This window comes from Trichomycterus rosablanca, chromosome 3 (assembly GCF_030014385.1).
Source record: "Trichomycterus rosablanca isolate fTriRos1 chromosome 3, fTriRos1.hap1, whole genome shotgun sequence".
Lineage (NCBI taxonomy): Eukaryota > Metazoa > Chordata > Actinopteri > Siluriformes > Trichomycteridae > Trichomycterus > Trichomycterus rosablanca.
In genome coordinates, this window is record NC_085990.1 from 6532807 (window position 1) to 6556148 (window position 23342).

At 40.8% G+C, this 23342-nt stretch overlaps 2 protein-coding genes across 2 annotated transcripts; one reads left to right on the top strand and one right to left on the bottom strand.

Moving 5' to 3' along the window:
- Window positions 1–1959: 1959 nt before the first annotated feature.
- Window positions 1960–7884, bottom strand: LOC134310057 (histone-lysine N-methyltransferase PRDM9-like). The gene is made up of 7 exons (XM_062991574.1): window positions 7831–7884; window positions 7418–7529; window positions 6714–6815; window positions 6299–6573; window positions 5525–5592; window positions 5193–5383; window positions 1960–3796 (listed from the first exon to the last, which is right to left on the bottom strand). Exons 1-7 carry the CDS (start codon window positions 7882–7884, stop codon window positions 2601–2603), a joined length of 1998 nt encoding a protein of 665 aa, XP_062847644.1. The 3' UTR covers window positions 1960–2600.
- Window positions 7885–10573: 2689 nt separating this feature from the next.
- ccdc78 (coiled-coil domain containing 78) lies at window positions 10574–20271 on the top strand. The gene is made up of 15 exons (XM_062991575.1): window positions 10574–10663; window positions 11064–11174; window positions 11543–11629; window positions 11925–12257; window positions 13533–13577; window positions 13683–13733; window positions 13908–13990; window positions 15240–15318; window positions 15808–15933; window positions 16990–17171; window positions 17644–17818; window positions 18077–18105; window positions 18492–18561; window positions 19241–19341; window positions 20138–20271. The coding sequence occupies exons 1-15, from the start codon at window positions 10574–10576 to the stop codon at window positions 20262–20264; spliced, it is 1689 nt and encodes a 562-aa protein (XP_062847645.1). The 3' UTR covers window positions 20265–20271.
- The last annotated feature ends 3071 nt before the right edge of the window (window positions 20272–23342 follow it).

Genomic DNA, 23342 nt, shown 5'->3' on the forward strand with positions numbered 1-23342 from the left:
ATCAGCACGTTATATAAACTCCTGGTTCACTTTGGTAAATCGTAAGCGGTTCTTACTTTTGATGTAGATGAGAACAGAAAACGTTACAGAGCCAATCAGAGGCAAAAGTTTATTCATTACCAAATTCGTTAGTTCAGGATCATCTGCTGAACTTTTAGCTCCTTAGACGGAACGAGTCTGACGGTCGGTTACAGATCTGTGGTAATAGCAGTTTAATTAAGCTTTTTAATGAAGCTTTTTAATGTAAGAGAGTCACACAGAATGTTCTGTAGTAGTTGGTGTTTATTTAAAACCACGACATTTAATTAATAACAGTAAACACGGAGAGATAACTGAGAAGAGAAACTTACGCTTCGCGAAAAATGACTCGTGAATCAATGAATCACTTATAGCGATACCGATACAGTGAACAAAGCGTCTCTTCTAAAGGCGCACACACACACACACACACAAACACGCGCGCGCGCTGCTCCGGTTTATCTTCACTGTGAGGCTCTTTTTAAGTTTATTTATTTTATCTATGCCACTCTCCAGTGACATGCGGCGAGTGCTACGCTGTGGGCTCTTGCTGAATGAAGCTAGGACAGCCACTGATGTTTCTTCATTAGTGACAGTTTTCATGCGTCCACATTTTGGCAAATCCAACACTGAACCAGTTTCACGAAACTTGGCAAGCAGTTTGCTAACTGTAGCATGGGAGATGGGTGGTCTCGTAGGGTGTCTTGCATTGAAATCTGCTGCAATGACCCGGGTACTGCGTTCACCAGACATCAACACAATTTCTATCCGCTCCTCACGTGTTAACCTCTGCGACATGTCAATGGCTGTAAACAAAGAGAAGCTTGTAAATAACTCATGAAAGAATAACGTTACGTTAAAACCAAGCACACCATTGTTTTTCTTGTGAAATTCTCAATAAGTTTGATGTGTCACATGACCCTCTTCCCATTGAAAAAACTAAAGTTGGATCCAAAATGGCCACCATGGTCACCACCCATCTTGAAAAGTTTTTCCCCTCCCATATACTAATGTGCCACAAACAGGAAGTTAATATCACCAACCATTCCCATTTTATTTAGGTGTATCCATATAAATGGCCCACCCTGTAGTACATAAACTGCATCTTCCACAGTGAATGCTGATTTTGTGACTCGTGAAGTGACCGAATCCCGCCACTAGATGGCGGTGTTTCCACATCAGCGTCTAACTAAGGCGGGTTTTGATCATCAGACCTTTGAGGGCCACCATAATGCTGATGTGGCCCTCAGTAAAAATGAGGTTGACACCCCTGGTCTAGAGTCATCCAACCCTCTGATTGGTAAAGTAAATGTGAATAAAACAACAAACTAACTGCAGCAGGTGACTACCCTATTCACAATCTTCTCCAGGTAAACAAAACAAAAAAAAGTGGACTTTCTTGTTTTATTTAAAGTGCATATGTTCCAAGACTTACATTAAACTGTTCATAAGCTCTTCTTACTGTTCATGCAATTTAAAACTGTTGGAATTTTAGTTGGAGCCAATATATTAAGCATGCTTTAATCAATCAAAAAAAGCAATGTGTAGTTAAATCTTGTAGAACAAGTGCATACGTTTAAATATAAGTCATTTTAGGGCTGGGTGGTATGACGGTACATTCGGTATACTGTCTTTGATTCCTCATACCGTATGGATTTTTCAAATTCTGCCATACCATAGCATAGTTAATACAACAGTTGTAGTCTCCAGTAGACAGCAAATCATATAATATTCCTCTATAGACAGTCGAGAAAGAAGCTTTCAGAGCGATAATTAAAACAGTGGATTCCAGGTATGTCTTACAGAGCAAAAATACTTCAGGTCAGTTGCTAAACCAACGTTATAAGCAAACTGGAAGCGGAGATATATAAAGTTGTCCACTTTTCTACTACAGACCTGTGGTCAAGTTGTACAGTGGAGTTTGCAAACTTCATTTTATTTGTTAAAGGGAGAGCTAAGGGTAATTGTACAATACTTAAATATTAAATAAACAATAAAAACTGTATTTACTGCAACTGTTTCACATACTGATTCCATTCATGTCATTTTGTGGGGCCAAGCAAACCTTATAGTACTCAAGACCTTCATTACATACATGGTGAAATTAAAATGATGTATATTCTATGTACTTATGACAGTAGAATAAGCCACAAATACCAGTCATACAAAAAATATATATACCGTGAAACTGTCAGAATTTAAAAAAATACTGTGATACAAATTTTTGGTCATACTGCCCAGCCCTAGGTCGTTTTAAACAAAAGTCTTTTTAAAGATGCAAGTAGCAACAAACATACTTAACATTCAAACCTGCCAAGGTTGCTTGCTTGCCAAAACCAAACTTCAATACTTCTAATGCCCATGCTGGGGTGCACTGCACAACAAGCTTTCCCTGCACCCTAGCACACCTGATACAGCTTACGAAGAGCTTTATGATTGTTAATATGCTCAATCAGGAGTGGGAGTGGAATCCAGAACTGACTGAGTGAATACAGGTTCTAAAACGCTGGTCTGTCTGTTTTATTTAACACAGCATTTTGGTGACATGGTTTATTTGAATAAAAAGTGTGAGGTTTTATATTTCATGTCCTTGTTTTTTGGTTGGACAAATGTACATCAGATGGTTCCCTGTTAGTGCACTTGTGATTCTTAAATGTACTTAAATAAGAAAAGCTCCATCCACACTGTGAGCAATAATACGGCTTCTCTCCAGTATGAATGCGCTGGTGTCGCTGAAGACTGCTTTCCCGGGTGAAACTCTTTTTACACTGTAAGCAGCGATACGGTTTCTCTCCTGTATGAATGCGCTGGTGTGATTGAAGATTACCCAGCTGTGCAAAACTCTTTTCACACTGCGAGCACTGATACGGCTTCTCTCCTGTGTGAGTGCGCTGGTGTGTTTGGAGACTGTTCTGATGAGTAAAACTCTTTCCGCACTCTGAGCAGTGATACGGCTTCTCTCCAGTGTGAATGCGCTGGTGCCTTTGGAGAGTATTTTCACGACTAAAACTCTTCCCGCATTGCAAGCAGCGGTACTGCTTTTCTCCTGTGTGAACGCGCTGATGTGTTTGAAAATTACTGTGATACGCAAAACTCTTGCCACACTGCGGGCAGCGATACGGCTTCTCTCCAGTGTGAACGCGCTGGTGTGCTTGAAGGTTATTCTGTTGCACAAAACCCTTCCCGCATTGTGAGCAGCGATACGGCTTTTCTCCTGTGTGAAGACGTTGGTGGTGCTGGAGGGTATTCTGATAGGTAAAACTCTTCCCACACTGCACGCAGTGATACGGCTTTTCTCCGGTGTGGATACGCATGTGAGTTTGGAGGGGACTCTTATGAGAAAACTTCTTTCCACACTGAGAGCACTCGTACGGCTTCTCTCCTGTGTGAACACGCTCGTGGATTTTAAGAGTGCCTCGTGCACTAAAACTTTTATCACACTGTAAGCAGTTATATGGTTTTTCTCCGGTGTGAATGCGCAGGTGGACCTTGAGATGACTATGGTGAGAAAAAGTCTTTCCACAGTCTGGACACTGGTAATTCTTTTTCTGTATTTGATTGTTCGAGGCATTGGGATGAGGAGTACCAGGAGATGTCAGCAAACTATTGGAACTTCTGGCAAGCTTCAGATCATCATAATTAATCTCTCCTAAATTCAAGAGTCTCACATACTCCTCATAGTGGCATCTCTTAATGTGTCTGTGAAGGTAAATTTGAGATGTAAAGGAAAGTGGACACAATGAGCAGGAGAAAACTTGTAACAGGTCACTGTTCTTTCCTGAAACAAAGAAAAAATATAGCAAACATAAGAAAAAAATCAACTGAAGAATAATATTTAGCACTTTGTAGTTCTACAATTACTGACTGTAGTCCATCTGTTGCTCTGCATGCCCACCTTTCATGCTGTTCTTCAATGGTCAGGACTCTCCCAGGACCACTACAGAGCAGGTATTATTGGGTGCAGAGTCCTAAAACTATCCTATAGCCATAATTGACTTGAATCTATTTATCCACAGTCATCATATATAAAGTTGTTTATTTAATGTCAACATAACATTAAAACCACCTCCTTGTTTCTACACTCACTGTCCATTTTATCAGCTTCACTTACCATATAGAAGCACTTTGTAGTTCTACAGTTACTGACTGTAGTCCATCTGTTTCTCTGCATACTTTTTTTTACCTGATTTCACCCTGTTCTTTAATGATCAGGACCCCCACAGGACCACTACACTGTGTGTTGTGCTGAATCAGACACAGCAGCGCTGATGGAGTTTTTAAACACCTCACTGTCACTGCTGGACTGAGAATAGTCCACCAACCAAAAATATCCAGCCAACGGCGCCCCGTGGGCAGCGTCCTGTGACCACTGATGAAGGTCTAGATGACCGACTCAAACAGCAGCAATAGATGAGCGATCGTCTCTGACTTTACATCTACAAGGTGGACCAACTAGGTAGTAGTGGACAGTGAGTGGACATGGTATTTAAAAACTCCAGCAGCGCTGCTGTGTCTGATCCACTCATACCAGCACAACACACACTAACACACCACCACCATGTCAGTGTCACTGCAGTGCTGAGAATGATCCACCACCTAAATAATACCTGCTCTGTGGGGGTCCTGACCATTGAAGAACAAGGTGAAATAAGGTAAAAAAAAGTATGTAGACAAACAGATGGACTACATTCAGTAACTGTAGAACTACAAAGTGCTTCTATATGGTAAGTGAAGCTGATAAAATGGACAGTGGGTGTAGAAACAAGGAGGTGGTTTTAATGTTATGTAATTGTTGACATCATTAAATAAACAACTTTATATATGATGACTGTGGATAAATAGATTCAAGTCAATTACGGATATAGGATAGTTTTAGGACTCTGCACCCAAATGGAAACTTGACAGTGATGATCAAAATATTCCTCTTGAATAAAGATATAATCTACTAATCTTTCAAGTAAACATCTCTGGTATTCAGATTTTATTTCTGCTGAACACAGAAACGTATCTGTGTAAACTATCAGGGTTTTTTAGCTTCTACAGTCCATAACATTAATAAAAGATTCAAAAAATCTGTACCTTTTTAAAAGAACCAAGTTGGCATTAAAGTCAAATTCCAGAAAGTCAGTTTGAAAGGACAAAGGAAGCATAACATGATAATGTTTGAACCTAACCATTTGCAGAGCACTTTTTATGCCAGAGGTAGTCGAATGTAAAGCCGAGATCTTTAGCATAGTCTTCATTGTACCACACCAAGAGCTCCTGTCCTGTTCTGATGGGTCGACAGCAACGGTAGAAAATCCTTCCTTGATACTGGAACGCCACAAGATTCTGCTCTTCATCATTACGAGTGCAATTAATATACCTGGCAATATATGTAGGAGAAAAATTTAGAGGTAATCTGAGCAAGGTGATTAAATCAGACAGAAATGTCACATTGATGCCAAATAAATAAGTAACATTACTGACTGTAAAGCAAGACGTTACTGGTTACTTTATTTCTCACCTCATCCAGTTAGCATGTAGCTCTTGCGTGGCATCTATGTACTTTACACATTGGCTGCTCTTGCATATCTGGAAATTAAGTTAACACACGTTCATGTTTAATTTGAAAATGCACTGAAAACAAGAGTAAACAAAGCCGTGTAAATTTATGAACGTCTGTGCTTAAAAACTTAACTTAAACTAAAGCCATTATAATAGGCTGCTTAGCCTTCTGACTCACCAAGCAGTGCTGCCATCTATTTGGCTAGCAAAGTGTTACCAGATCTACCAAACGGAACAGAAACGATCTTTGCGATCTAATCAAATGAAAGACCTTAGAGTATTGAATAGCGGTCGCCTCTGCTTCTAAATGTTTATGGAATTCTGTCATTCCATTTTTGAAGGGTTTGTGGTGTGTTGAAGTGTTTTTCAATAAAACAAAATCTTCCTCTATATTGAACCCATTATTGAGATGATGGAGGTTTATATCTACTTGCAGCCTGTGTTTCAGAACTTTCTTTAAATGTTTTAGTAACTTGAAATCTGGTGACCTGGAAAATCATTTAAAAAGACTTCATCGGGGTGCTTATCGGACATCGGATAATTCTTTTAGAATTCCTTTCTTTCTGTAGAATCACACAGACAGCCATAATGTGTATGTAGAGTAAAGCGATGCCCCATGTGTGCCTCCACTATGGTGCATTAACCAGACAGTAGATGTCACATTTTTGCATCAGCAATGAGTAACTCCAATTACAAGAAAGAGAAGTGGTTTATATATAACAACCCAACTCACCATCCAGGAGTAACCACTATTCATGGCTTCTTCTCTGTCTACCAGCTCTCCCTGGTAGGGTCCAAAATGTGCACCAACTTGAACTGGAGTCTCTCCCTTATTAAACACTCCCAGGCCTGCATCAGGAATAGTCGACGTCTGAACTTCTAGACCAGGAGGAAGGGTTTTTCTTGCTCGGTTGGCCACCCCCATGGGAACAAGGGTATCGGATATAAAGAGAGCAGGACCATGAACCTCACATTTATTGATGAAATAGGATTTGCACTCCTCACAGTCTGAAAGAAAAAAAAGCAACGCTAAAATTATGTACAAACAAATACAAATTGATAATACAAGATGAGCTGTTAACCCCAGTGGCCCACATTTATCACTGGGGGTGTTATTTAACCTCGACTGGTCTCTACAGTTGTCTTACAGAGGTAGTCTTCATCATCGGGTTCTTCTTCCTTAATACAGACAATATTCAGGTCTCCTTGATTATAAGTATTCAGCTCCAGCGTCTCTTCTTTCACGCAGTCTTTAAAAGAGAACACAGGCGAAAAAATGACAAACATCCATTATTTACATTTCTGACATTTAGCGGAGGCTTTTATCCAAAGCAACTTACCAAAGCAACTTATAACAGTATTTAATTCAAGCAGTTGTGGGTTAAAGGCAACAGTGGCAACTTGGTGGTGTTGCCTTGAACATGCAACATTCTAATCATTAGTCTAATAACGGGCAGTAGTAGCTCAGTGGTTAAGGTACTGGACTAGTAACCAGGAGGTTGCCGGTTCAGGCCCCACCACCACCAAGTTGCCACTGTTGGGCCCCTGAGCAAGGCACTTAACCCTCAATTGCTCAAAATTGTGTTCAGTCGTAATTGTAAGTCGCTTTGGATAAAAGCGTCTGCTAAATGCCGAAAATGTAAATGTAAAAATAACATTGGGCAAGAGCAGCCAGAATGGGGGGTGTGCTTTACAACAGCCCAGCAGAATCTTGGTATTGTGCAAAGTGATCTTAGGGTTACTGGCTGAATGGTAAGAATGAGTCCTTAAAACACCAAACCCACCAATACAAAAGGGTGTCTGCATACTTTTCTTCACAGTGCAGTGTGATTCATGTGCCAGTAAGACTTACTGGATTCAAGGTTTTCCTGGAAATGTTTGTTCTGTTGGTCCACAGGAGTGACATGGTTTCCAGTGATTGATGTTTTCTCGTCTAAAGTTGTACAATCTTCTGTCTTCACATCCTTAAACGGATATCAAACAGATAATTAAGGGCTTTCTACAACAATTAATTGTATAGAAGTTAACTTAAAGTAAATAGCCAAGAGCATGAAGCGAAGGCTTACTAAGAACTACCATCAGCCCAACCTTTGACAGATCCCTCAGCCTCACATGCACCATTGTTGCCAATAAAGGCACTGACATGCACAATTTTGGGGGTAGATTTAACATTTGGGCTGTATAATGCCTTTATAATGCACTGATTCCTTTTAAAAAGCATTTTAAACAGTGTACCTGAGGTTTAATTTCTTTCATTATTTTTACCTGTGGGTTTGCAGGACCAGAATTCTGTACCCATTTGACCTCAGCTGATTCCATTATAACGTGTCTAAAATATAATAATAAATATGAAAGTAATAAGCACAACTCCACAATTCTTATATAAATCAATGCATCACATCTTACCATTAAATCTTATTACATTATAAACTCAAGTGTTAACCTCTTGTGAGCAATACTGATGGATGTTCAGCCCTCCTGAAGGATCGTGGTAGTGTCAGTAATGTCAATCCTTTAAACGTGCATGAATTATACAAAGGTGCAAGTAATTTTATAATGCAATATTCATCAGGATTGTGTCTCTGGGAATTTGTACCTATTAGTCAAGTCAAGTGAACTTTACACGCCAGGTTTCCGTCACATCTGGCAGGAGCAGCACTGTTGGCATGGCAGTCTCGACTTCATTCCTAAACCCTGGGTGGTAAAATGGTTTCCATCAGAACCACCTCGGGGTAAAACTACAAAAAATGTAGTTAAAAATGTAAAATGTGAATTAAGTAAAATACCAGTTTTACCGAGAGTAGCTTTAGACTTAGGCACCCCTAATTATTACAGCATAACTAAAAGGGAGAGCGAGCAGGTAACAAGATCATGAAGGCTTTCACAGGACATCAGCACCCACCTCCCACACCATCATCAAACCCGAGTGATCGGACAAGAGAGGCAGAACGACAGCAACCCAACATCCCTGATCAGAACAAATTTCTATGACCAAGAACCCCCAAGCTCTGCGCCTTTGTCTATATTTGGGGTGGAGTGGACAGCTCCGGCCCCAGAGTCCAGAAGCTGGACGGCGCCAGCAACTCTGACAAAACATGTGAGCACTAGACCGCCCAGACCCCAGATCTCCAGGACCGGAGCCACACACCCCTAGTCTGGAAAAAACTATTCAAAAGCCTGAGTAAATTACAAAGTTGTGGAGCTTTGTAAGAAAATGCTCTTTTTAATTCTAGGAACTATAAGTAACCCTGCATCTTGTGAGCGAAGTGAACATGCTGGGTTGTAGTGATCAATAAGTTCACTCAGATACTGTGGATACTATTAGGTCAAGACAGCATTCTTAAGGTTGGGTACTGACACTTAATTTATCAGACACAATTGCTTTGTGCACAGGAGCAGTCATGCTCATACATATGGGGCCTTCCCTAAACTGTTGCCACAGAGTCATTACGTCACTGATATTAAATGCCTGTTAACAGCGGATGTTTCAATACGTTTGGCCATATAGTGTATATAGTTCTATCAATCCATCCATACACCCACATTGGATTCGGTACCCAATAATGTAAAACGGTTATGACGTGAAAAAACAGTGGAAAGTCTCAGTCACCTAAATTACATTTAAAACAATGGAAATCACATCAGAGATTTAGATAAGAATTAATGAAGGGTCACAATTTTATAATACATGAAATGCAAACACTTTACATCAATTTAATATGCTCTTTATAATTCTGAAGTTTACAGTAATAAATGTTTATTTACAGCACAGTATTCATTGTCAGGTTTACCTGAGGCTGAATTCCAAATGTATGTCACATTTTAAATAGTGCACTATTTTGAGTGTGGAGGCTATGATGCCGTACACTGTATAGTGCACTACTGTATGGCTCAAGTATCCGATTGATACGCGGCCAATTACCCGAGCAACTACAGCCTTCAGTCAACTTACCTTGTTTTTAAAGCAGAACGGAGTTAAAACACGTCACTTCAGCAAAACTACAAGGATAAAAGTTTAATGTAAATCCACCACAGTAAACTGTAATAAGCACAAATAAAGACATTTATTTTCGCTACAATAAATACATCAGATACAGCGACAATGACAGCACTTCTTTCTTAAACTGAGGTGGTTGATATGCAACTAAAAGTGACTTACTGCCACCTGCAGGATTGGAATCCAGGTACAACATTACCATATATATATACACCGAAGTCATTAATTAATTCATTCAGTTATTCAAACATGTAATTAATCATTCATTCAAAGAATCATTCATTTATTTATACATTCAATCGTTCTGTTATTCACCTATTCATTCATGCATTTATTCATTCCTTAATTTAACCGTTCATTCATTCATTCACTCATTCAATAATTCAGTTATTCAACCATGCAATCAATCATTTAATTACTCTATCAATTAAAAATTCTGAAAAGCCAATCCACCTTCTGCATGGTTTTGGTACATGGAAAGACATGTGGCCCTTATTTACTCACTCGCTCATTCACTCGCATCTCAATTTAGAGCAGCCAATTTACCTTCTGCATGATTGTTGAAAGTGGAAGGAAACTGAAGCACCCCTATTAAACCAACATGAACAGAAAATGACCTTATTTAGCACCATGACGTGGCACATGGCACAACCTCTAAGAAAGGGTCTGGCAGTAAGCATGTGTTGAACAATTTTGGAAAAATCTTATTCAATTGCTTTAATTTTATAAAATGCCTTTAGAAAGAGAATGCCTTAAAGACTCACAAATGCTCTGGAGTAATGAAACATTTCATTGAAGTAGGTATCGAATGACTTGAAATGAAACATTTCATTGAAGTGGGTATCGAATGACTTGTGTGACTTGTGTTTGCCAGTGTCCTATCCAGCAGTGTTTGTAGTTACCCAAGGCTAAACTAGATGGACACACCGGCTTGTGTAACCCATGGCAGCAGTGCAATGTTTATAGAGATGCTAAATCCAACACACACTCAGAGCTCTGCAGCTTCAAAGAATGGACACAGATGATAAAGAAAGCTCATTAGATGAACTGAAGGAGCAGATTAGATTTCTGACTGATGAGAACGTAAGGACCTGTTTGTCTGTAATTAAATAGTGAATTACTAAATTAAGAATTTCTGGGTTTGAGATATGAATTAAGATTTGTGTATCAGGCGTCAGATGTAGGAGAGGCAGTTTGCATTTGTTCTTTGTGTAGTCGCCGCTGGTTTTATAGAGTTCCCTGCCCTTGGGTGATTTTCTTGAGAGCCTGAGTGCCATTGCCTGTTGATTAAGTAGCTGGTAATGGTGGCAACGCAGATTTGGTACATTTTCTTTCCATTTCCTAGCCTTTCTTAAATCACACTAGACCAGGGTTTTTTGTCAAGCGACCCACATAATTTCTTATGCGGCCCAGGCAACACAAACACAAACTTACTGTCTCTGTTTTGCTCTGTACAATCTGGTCCCATTATTGTTTTTCTCTGTGACCCATTTTTTTGTAGGTACGTCTGTGCAGTAAACTGGGCTTGACACAGAGCAAAGCAGCTCAGCATTCTGCTTCCAACCAAGACCTCAGTGCCCGACTGGTACGGAGTGAGGAAGAGAAACTGAAGGTACGGTTCACAGTAAATGTTACTAGAGTAAATTCCAACAAATACAAATACACTGGAGTCCTGAAGCCTTACAAATGGATTTATAACCCAGAATTCGGCACAACACCAGCTTTGCCTCCCTGGTGCTCTCGACATTTATTGCAGTACTCACCTCTTCCCTCTGTTTGAATATGAATTCTTAGCTGGTAAAAGCAAAATATATTTTTTTAGGTGTATAGGTGGCGTATGTTCGTCTAAACAGAACGTAAATTTGGATTGTTCTTCTGTCTTATAATTTTGTAATTCAGATTTTTTATTGTGTTTGTAGTTCTATAAAGAATTACACAATAATAGTTTGATAAAATGATCAGCTCTTTATCTTGTTGTAGATCTCTAAGGAGCTTGTTGAAGTGAAGATCGAAGCTAACAAGCAAAGAGAAAAATATGAGGCAGAAATGTTTGAGCTGCAGAGTAAGGTAACACACACACACACACACACACACACACACACAGAGAGAGAGAGAGAGAGAGAGAGAGAGAGAGAGAGAGAGAGAAAGCTCTATTTCTTTTTTTAATCCACTTTGTTTCCGTTATTTTGGCCACCACTTTTATTTCCCTTTATTTAAACAGCCTTTCAGCTGGAAAAACCAATGGCTAACATTAAGCCTGATCACGACCACTGAGTCGTAGACTTACACACAGACCTGGCATTTCATATATGACAGTGATGATATCATAGAACTGTCCATCGTGTTTGCCTCACCCCCTCAGGTGTTACATCAGGAAGGTGTGGTATCAAACCTGGAGGCAGAGCTGGGCCGGCTACAGCGGGAGGCTGAGTCAGTGTCATCACGGATACTGGTGGCTGAGGGTAACGAACGAGACATGGTGGAGGAGTATACGGCTCTGAAGAGTAACTTCCTGTCTGTAAGCGAGACTCTGGAGCGGGAGATCTCACACTCTGAGGAACTGAGCAACGAACTGCTGACACTCGCACACACCCATGATGCACTCCTTCAGGAGAGAGAGCGCACACACTCACACACTCTCGAACTGCAGAGAGTCAGAGCGCTCCTCAGCAGAGTGTCACACAGTAGAGTCAGAGTAAGTACACACACACACACACAGACACTCACACACTCTCAAACTGCAGAGTCAGAGCGCTCCTCAGCAGAGTGTCACACAGCAGAGTCAGAGTAAGTACACACACACACACACACACAGACACTCACACACTCTCGAACTGCAGAGTCAGAGCACTCCTCAGCAGAGTGTCACACAGCAGAGTCAGCGTAAGTACACACACACACACACACACACAGACACTCACACACTCTCGAACTGCAGAGAGTCAGAGCGCTCCTCAGCAGAGTGTCACTCAGTAGAGTCAGAGTAAGTACACACACACACACACAGACACTCACACTCTCGAACTGCAGAGAGTCAGAGCGCTCCTCAGCAGTGTCACACAGCAGAGTCAGAGTAAGTACACACACACACACAGACACTCACACACTCTCGAACTGCAGAGAGTCAGAGCGCTCCTCAGCAGAGTGTCACTCAGTAGAGTCAGAGTAAGTACACACACACACACACACACATACACAGACACTCACACACTCTCAAACTGCAGAGAGTCAGAGCGCTCCTCAGCAGAGTGTCACACAGCAGAGTCAGAGTAAGTACACACACACACACACAGACACTCACACACTCTCGAACTGCAGAGAGTCAGAGCGCTCCTCAGCAGAGTGTCACACAGCAGAGTCAGCGTAAGTACACACACACACACATACACAGACACTCACACACTCTCAAACTGCAGAGAGTCAGAGCGCTCCTCAGCAGAGTCACACAGCAGAGTCAGAGTAAGTACACACACACACACACAGACACTCACACACTCTCGAACTGCAGAGTCAGAGCGCTCCTCAGCAGAGTGTCACTCAGTAGAGTCAGAGTAAGTACACACACACACACACACACACAGACACTCACACTCTCGAACTGCAGAGAGTCAGAGCGCTCCTCAGCAGTGTCACACAGCAGAGTCAGAGTAAGTACACACACACACACACAGACACTCACACACTCTCGAACTGCAGAGTCAGAGTGCTCCTCAGCAGTGTCACTCAGTAGAGTCAGAGTAAGTACACACACACACACAGACACTCACACACTCTCGAACTGCAGAGTCAGAGCGCTCCTCAGCAGAGTGTCACTCAGTAGAGTCAGAGTAAGTACACACACACACACACACAGACACTCACACACTCTCGAACTGCAGAGAGTCAGAGCGCTCCTCAGCAGAGTGTCACTCAGTAGAGTCAGAGTAAGTACACACACACACACAGACACTCACACACTCTCGAACTGCAGAGAGTCAGAGCGCTCCTCAGCAGAGTGTCACACAGTAGAGTCAGAGTGAGTACACACACACACACAATCTACAGAATAAAGGCACTTTTCAGGATAGTGTCACACAGTTCAGTGTAAATGATCTTTGATCCTGTATGTGTTTGGTTTCAGCCAGAGGACCTGAGTGGAAGTCGAGTTGGTGCTGGTGGCTCATACACACATGTGAGAACTACATACACTCAAAAGTCTACATACACCTTTAACATACAGGTATTCTGCGAAAAGTTGTGTATGTAAACTTCTGACTTTATGTAATGTGTCCTGTGTGCATTGTGTTTGTGTATTGTGTGTATGTGTGTGTATATGTATGTGTGTGTGTGTGTGTGTTTGTTTTAGAGGACGTATTGTGAGCTGAGGGAAGAGCTAGAGAAGATGCGAAAGACCTATGAAGAACAGCTCCTGCGACTGGAGGAGAAAATGTACAACACACAAACACCCACTAGATGAGTGGTACAGTGATGGTTTGTGTGTGTGTGTGTGTGTGTGTGTGTGTGTGTGTGTGTGTGCGTGAGCAAGTTAAAAGTGGATTCCTAAAGTTTTATGTGGATAAAAGGTGGATTCAAAGATGGGTGTAGATGAGGGGTGGATTCCAAGGGCTTTCTGTGGATTAGATTTACATTTACATTTGTGGCATTTAACAGACACTTTTATCCAAAGCAACTTCCAATTACCACTAAATACAATTCAAGCAAGTGAAGGTTAAGGGCCTTGTTTAGGGGCCCAGCAATGGCACAGATGGTGGGTTTTGAACCGGCTGAGCTACCACTGTTCCACTGAAGGGTGGGGGGGCTGTATCCAAGGACTTTAAGAAGATGAGGGTTAGTTAAGCAATAGAACACGAGAGGGAGTGTGTTATTCGCGATAACACACTCCCTCTCGTGTTCTATTGCTTTTATACAACAGTTTTTACAAAATAAATAAAGAAAATAAATCAAAGAAGTCCTGAATTTCATAATAAATATGCTTTAATATTGACAATACCTTCCGCTAAAAAAGTAGTACCACAACGAATATAAAGTTTAACACTACAAAGCAGACATCCCAAGTTGCAAAAACTCATTTCAGGGAGGTAAGAACAAGAAGAAGAAGAGGGCAAGAACCTCTGAAGGGAAAAAAAGAAATAAAAAACCTCTCGCACACACCAAAGGATATGGGTGATAACAGAACTCTTATGAGCTGCTAACTGGGCTATTAAGCTAACTGTTCGCGTCACAAACACGTTAATGTTCCCTACACAGTGCACTAGATTGTGTATCAGATCACGGATTTATGTTCCTTACATAGTGCACTAGATAGTGAATTAGACAATTGATTTATGTTCCCTACACTGTGCGCTAGTTTGTATATCAGATAACGGATCTAAAACGCGAAAAAAGTCTGTGTCGCCTGCGTGCGTGTTTGTGTGCATGAAGCTTGTCGTTAATGGCAACGCGTCAGCGGAGTAATACAGTTATGGTGTGAAAAGACCGTACTGTTATCACGAATATCAGCACAGTTAGAACGCTTCTCAACCAATCATATTGTAAGGTTGGAACTAACTGTTGTATAAATTTCAATAACTTTAGGTGGATGAGGTAGGATTCCAAGGATTTAAGGAGATTAGTGGTAGGTACCATCTTGTAGATAAAATGTGTGTGTGTGTGTGTGTGTAATACTGTATATCTACAGTGTGTCCATGGAAAAGGAGAAGCAGGAGAAGAGGAGAGCAATCCGTAACACAGAACACGACATTGCACAGCAATCAGCCGTGAGTAACACATACACACGCATACACACACACAAACACACACAGACATACACACACACAAACACACACACACACACACACACACACTCTCTCTCAAAACTCAAATTCAAAAGTCAGAAGAAGCTTTATTGGCATGACAAAATAGGACATTCACACACACACACACACACACACACACACTGAGTTGAGATTATCGTTAACAATTTGTGACTGCAGTAGCGACAGTAAGCCACACTGAGGCGCTGTAAACTCACTCTAAATGCTAAACTTGTATTTACGGCGTTTATCCTATAGGACTTAAAACTGTGACTAAACACAATCTAAGCAAGATGAGAGTTAATAAAGAATAAAAATAAAATATTTACAGAATGAATCAATATAAATTAATGATATTGTTACATCTCTAATACAAAAATGGTGTAATTATGTGTGTATTTGTGTGTATGTCTGTATGTATGTGTGTGTGTGTGTGTGTGTTTGTATTTGTAGACTCTGCTTGTCACTCAGCAGAGGTTGAAGGAGGTGGAGGCTGAAAACTCCAAACTACAGAATCAACTAAAGACCCTTAACCAGGAGTACAGAGCACGACTCACACACTATATACATGACATCGCGGTACACACACACACACACACACACACACACACACACACACACACACACACACGGAGCACGACTCACACACTATATACATGACATCGCGGTACACACACACACACACACACACACACACACACAGAGCATGACTCACACACTACATACATGACATCACGGTACACACACAGAGCATGACTCACACTACATACATGACATCACGGTACACACAGAGCATGACTCACACTACATACATGACATCACGGTATACACACACACAGAGCATGACATACACCTTACATACATGACATCACGGTACACACACAGAGCATGACTCACACACTACATACATGACATCACGGTACACACACAGAGCATGACTCACACACTACATACATGACATCACGGTACACACACAGAGCATGACTCACACAGTACATACATGACATCACGGTACACACACAGAGCATGACTCACACTACATACATGACATCACGGTACACACACAGAGCATGACTCACACAGTACATACATGACATCACGGTACACACACAGAGCATGACTCACACTACATACATGACATCACGGTACACACACACAGAGCACGACTCACACAGTACATACATGACATCACGGTACACACACAGAGCATGACTCACACCTTACATACATGACATCACGGTACACACACAGAGCATGACTCACACTACATACATGACATCACGGTACACACACACACACACAGAGCACGACTCACACAATACATACATGACATCACGGTACACACACACACACACACAGAGCATGACTCACACACTACATACATGACATTACGATACACACACACACACAGCACACGACTCACACAGTACATACACAACATTGTCGTACACACAGCAAGACACACACTACATACATGACATCACTGCACACACACACACACACACACACAATGCCTCTCACACCTTATACACTCTCTTTTCAGCTAAAACAGGTTGGACTTAGGCAACAAGAAAAGAAGCATGCTTGCTAAGCATGTGTGTGTGTGTGTGTGTGTGTGTGTGTGTGTGTGTGTAGGAGTGTGTACAAGGTGAAGGAGATGTTAGCAAGCGATTGAAGGAGTACGTTGACTCCATGCTGAAGGAAGTTAGAGTGTCGTATCGCTCCAGAGAGGAACAACTCACCAGCACGCTGAAAACTTACAGAAAACGCTTACACAACCTCTACAAAACACACCAACTACTGCTCAGTGCATACAGGTACACACATGCACACACACATTTACACACACACAGAAATACAGACACACTGGCTAGTTTCCAGATGAATGAGATACTGTACATACAGTGTGGATGGATCAGTGCTGAATTTTACTGTTGCTACTTGATCAATAAATTAAGTGCTTCCAACTTTGTGGCAACAGTTTTGAGAAGGACCTTTCTTGTTCCAGTGAGAATGCAACCCTGTGCACAAAGCCACAGGTCCATTTATTGTGATTCATTATTCTAAATAAATTATTCTATAGGAACTCCAGTGGCCTGCATAAATCCCTGACCTTAATCCTAATTAACACCTCTGGGATGAATTTAAATGCCTATTTTGAGCCTCCTCATTTACCATCAGTGCCACATGAGTAAATAGGCACAAATTTCTACTGGTCTTGAATCAGCAGCATGCCATTTTGGCCACAATTATAGAACATCTATTTGTGAGTACACATTCTTTTCCCAGAATTCAGCGAGAACAGATCCTGGAGCACACCGAACTGGCTTTAGAGGCGGGTCCACCTGAGGCACATTTTAACCCTATGGAGATGGAGCTTGAAGGAGAGCTTGAGAGAGAAGTACAGAGGCTAAGAGAGGACAAATCCAGACTAGAGACCCAACTCAGACTGGCTCAGGAACAGGTGTGTGTGTGTGTGCACTGGTTTCCCAGAGTAAATAAAATGTAATGACAAAAAACTCTTTGATGATTGTTCCCCCATCCCCTGATCTCTAAGAGCAACTATGTTCACTCTATGGTCACACAATTAAACTGTATTATTTTGTATGTATTGAACACTGTGACCAATCACGATCTTCCAAAAAATCTATTTTCTTTGAGGTAGAAATAAACAGTATTTCTTTTTATTTTTTAAATAATGTATATGTATTTTTTATTGTAGGTAGCTTTGCTGTCACAACCATCACAGAAGTGAGTAATCAGTCATTTCATCTTCAAATTATTCAGTTTTATTCAGCATTTATTCACCTAATAAAATTATTAGTTTAATGACTAATTCATTTAATTTCATTCATTTTATCCTCATTAACTGCTTCATCCTAGTCAAGGTCGCATCAGGCCTGGTTATCCCAGGAAACACTGGGTACAAGGCAGAAATACCCTACACAGGGTGCCAATTCATCACAGGGCTTCAGCATCCACTCCTTTCTCAGACATAGCCAATCATGTCCGTGTAGGCGCTCGCATGGCCGATATGACCAGATTCGAACCCGAATCTCAGTAATGGGTTAGTGTAATAGACCGCTGTGCCAACTAAGTGCCTATGGTTAATTCATTGTTTGTTAAATGTTCTGCAGTACAGCGCTGACCAAAGAAGCCTGGGACGATATCAGAAAGCAACTACGAGAGATCACTGTTACTGCACAGGTAATTAATCGTTGCGTAGTCATGACAACAGCCCCTATAAGGACAGTCAAGTAAATGCTATAAAAAAAGTATTTAGACCTTATTTACTTTTTCTTTTTTTGCATATTGGTTACCCTTAATTTTTTCTGATTTTCATTCAACACCACTGTGTAAATAAACCGACGACCATTAATCAATATTTTCCCATTTAATTTTCATTTGTAACCACTACTTCATCAAGATCAAAGTCATGGTGGGTTTGCTTTACCCAGAATCACAATGCAGTAACAAACCCCAGACAGGACAGAGACCCTTTGCTGGGCCTCGGTCACCCCCTCAGACATTGCCAATGGGCTGATAGCCTAGTTGGGGATTCGAACCCTGGATTCCAGCAGTAGTGGGCTAACGTAATTAACTGCTGTGCAACATGAGTGGTATAATTTAATTCATAACCAGGTTAAGTTAGACCAGACACGCTCATGCTTGATTACTGCACCTCTGTTGAATCTAAACATCACTTACACAAAACCTTTGTAGCAGTGTACAGTAGCTAGAAGTTCTCAACCAGCACCTACTAGATAACAATCAAAAGCTAGAAGAGTGTATTTTCACAATTTGCAGAACCTTTGTTTTTTAATAAAGAGTATCATTTTAAAACTATGATTATAAATAACAAACTTCTAATTCATCAAATTATTAGGAAGCTCATGAGAGGGAGCGAGCTCAGCTCATCACCAGAGCAGCAGTTGCTGAGGAGCAGGTGCGTGAGCTACAGGAGTATGTGGACAATCATCTGGGCAGGTAAACACCAACACACCCACCCACACACAGAGAGAGAACTGGGGGATACTGGAAACTAGGGGGGGGGGGGGGGGGGGGGAAATAAGTGGACATGAAAAATGGTTCACAGTTTAAGAAACTAGGATATGAGGGTATAAGGTAACACTGGAAACTAAGAGGACAAGGACACTAGAGAACAATATGACAACAATAAGATAAAGGAGGGAATGTATGAAAATTGGGGGACACCAGAAAGTATGTAGGATCAGGCAATCTAGGCTAAAAAACACCAACAAACTAGGAAATTAGGAAAGAGAAAGTCTGGGGACAAGGACAAGAAAACTAGGGCACTAGAGAAACCACAATTAAGAAACAATTAAGGAAACTGGGAAATGCTGAAAATCAGAGAACAAGAAAAATAGGTAACATTTGCAACCAAAGAACAAGAACACTATAAGGAACAGTGAAAACTAGAAAACAAGAAAACTAGGGAACACTGAAAACCAGAAATCAAGGAATATGGGGAATGCCAAATACCAGAGGACAAGGAAACTAGAAAATCACGAAACTGGAAAACACTTGAAACTAAACACTAAAACACTAAGGAAAAAGACTATAGAACACTGGAAAATGTATGCGAATGTATACAGAGAGATAGAGATATATTTTCACGTATAGATTAAAAGCAGTAGACTGTACCTCCAATGGTAAAGTCTATTTAGTTTACAATATTAGCAAGCAAGACTAATTTTTAGCAAATTCCTGCTAAGCTAAAGATGCCATATGACAGTTTCCTGTGTGTATTGTGTATGTTCAGGTATAAGCTGGAAGTTACTCGACTGCAAAGGCTGCTGGGACTGGAGACAAGGCGACCACAGAGTGCTGAAAACAATAAGCCCTGCCCTCTACAGCCGTCACTCGAAAAGACCAGTCATGAAATATGAATAAACTCTGAGTTGATTTAAAACAGTTTGAATTATTTGCAAAGCAGCAAATCAATGTCATTGTTCAGCCTTCTGAGTGATGCAGCAGTCAAAACATCACCATAGTCATCTCAGGCTGGGAGTCACACAGCAGTGGTTTATAAACCCTGTACTAGTGTACTGTGTAGTATGTCAGCAGGGTTATGATGTCATTGGTAATATCAGTACTTTTACACAGTTTTTAATGTATTTTGTTTCAGAATGCAGCCTGAGACAAGCTGTACAGCTGTAAAAATCAGAAAGTAAAAATCTAATAATATAAAAATAATAGGGCTGTCACACGATTACAAATTTTAATCGAGATTAATCGCGATTAAAGAACAAAATTAATCACGATTAATCTCGGTTAAAATTTGTAATCGTGTAACAGCTCTAATATATATGTATTCATCTCAATGAATCGCAAACTAATAATTAAGCAAAATTTGAACAGTTATGCACATTGTTATTGCAAGAACGTGTTTACCAATAAAACATTCATAAACTATGATAAAATTATTAAATCTAAATTCATTGTAGAAAGCACATTATCTGACAAAAGTGAGGATCTTTTCCTGTTTATAACCCTGACACTGAAAACAGGTGCACCAACCATAATGTTTTGATCTAATATAAGGCATCAATAAAGCATCAAAACACAGATATGATTATTTCATAGATCTATTAAGAAAACCCTTTAATACTGTGTTTGTGCAGAAAGAATACTGGGAAATACTGTTCTAAATTACCATTTAAACACCTATAAATACCTGAAACAGTCAAGTTAGCAGACATTATCTATAAGTTATTGACTGTAGCTATATAAAAAAAGTGTTAATTAAAACAGTCCATGTAAACGCTTAGTCCATATAAATATCAGATACAAATGTGTTTTTAGAAAACTACAAACATCACAAATATAAATCATGTTTATAACCATGTGACAGAATAAGCTGAATAAAATGTAGAGATGAAACATCACACAGAGCTTCACTTCTCACCGGAGGGGGAGGAGGCGGAGCTACGCGGTTTTGATGGACAGCTCTAGCAGCCAATGGAAATACTCGTTACAGAGCTTGCGTGGTTTCATTCATCTGTTCATCAACACGTAAAAAAAAGTGAAAACCGCTAAAAGTAGTTTATCATCGGACAGTTCATGCGCTTTACATCCTAATTCATATGAAATACAGTTAATTACCACAGAGACACACATGTATGTGGCACAAACAGCCAAACGGGTCCTTTCTGTGCGGATTTTGCATGTTCTCCCCGTGTCTGCGTGGGTTTCCTCCGGGAGCTCCGGTTTCCTCCCACAGTTCAAAAACATGCAGTCAGGTGAACTAAAGACACTGAATTGCCCTATAAGTGAATGGGTGTGTGTATGTGTGTGTGTGTGTATGTGTGTGTGTGTGTGTGTGTCTGCCTTGTGATGGACCGGCATCCCGTCCAGGGTATTGATGTGTGCCTTGCACCCGTTGTGGGGCTGGGATGGGCTCTAGCGCCTCCCGCGACCCTAATTGGATAAGCAGATAAGAAAATAAATGAATAAATGAATGAATATTTCGGATGATCAGATTATTAGTGATTATTCAGATAGTATTCAATTAATAAAAAATGTGTAAATGTGTCTGTGTGTGTGTGTGTCTGTGTGTGTACGATGTGTGTAAGTATATGTGTGTGTGTGTGTGTGTGTGTGTGTGTGTGTGTGTGTTTTAGACGTTTGCCCTTGAGAAACTACGTGTGGAATGTGTGCCAGGCTCAAGTCAATTTCACGTTTCATGGAGAAGATAATTCACTTACAGGCGAGAATAATGTCATTATGTGTAATGGCAGCAGAAGCAGACACACACACACACACACACACACACACACACCACACATTAATAAACTGCTTCTTTAAAAAGTCAAAAAGTAAGAAAACAAATGTAAATCCAATGCTGTAAATCATTTTCCTTTGATGGCACAGAGTCAGGGCTGAGAGAGAAGATCTGCTCTGGTGCCATTGATTCCTGGCCAAGAAGGGTAGCCAAATTTAGCACATGTACTTAGGTCCAGCATGGGTCACTTGATGATGGAAACAACCACTAAATGTGTGACTGTGGATTTAACCTTTTCTTAGTTTACATTCAGCCCCACTGGCCTGGACTGAAATGTTATTGCTATTATTTGGCCCTTGGGGACCCCCTACATATTCATCCATAGACCACTGCTGCTGGCCTGTAACAATTTATAGACTTTTGACTTATAGACTTATTGTCTTTTGATAACTTATTGGAATTTCTGCCGGCAGGCATTAAATGTATTTATTTATTAGGATTTTAACATCATGTTTTACACACTTGGCTACATTCATGACAGAACAGGTAATCACTGGCTACACACGATTTTTTAGTTTAAAGTTGTCCAAACACAGTCATGGACAATTTTGTATCTGAAATTCATCTCACTTGGACTGTGGGAGGAAACTGGAGCCCTGGAGGAAACCCACGCAGACACAGGGAGAACATGCAAACTCCACACAAAAATGAGCCGGACTGCTTCACCTAAGAATCGAACCCAGGACCTTCTTGCTGTGAGGCGACAGTGCTACCCACCGAGCAACTGTGCCGTCCCAAGCATTAAAAGTTTTATTGGATTAATAAAGTTTCAATGTGTAGCATTCAACAGGGTATTATGCAGTGAAAAGGGGACATAAGTGAATGAATAGATGAAAGTTTTGTGATGGATTGGTGTTTTCCTGCCTTGCACTCGGTGTTTCTAGGTGGTGCTGGCCCTATCTTGTCCTGATCTGGATGAAGAGTTGGTACGTTTGAATCGGTGTGTAAAGTTGGTACATTTGAATTAAACAGATGAACAGTACAAATATGTGAAGCATGTGAGCATCTCCAGTTTAGGTTACTGCAGCATAATGGTGCATCTGCACTGAGGGAGACCTGTCCAAGATGTCAAAGTCTAAAGCAGCTAAAAACACGACTCAGGTGGAATATGTGTGGAATATTCCCAACCAATTCTGTGGATGCGGGGTGGGGGAGGGTTGTCAAAATATGGACAAGAATTTTC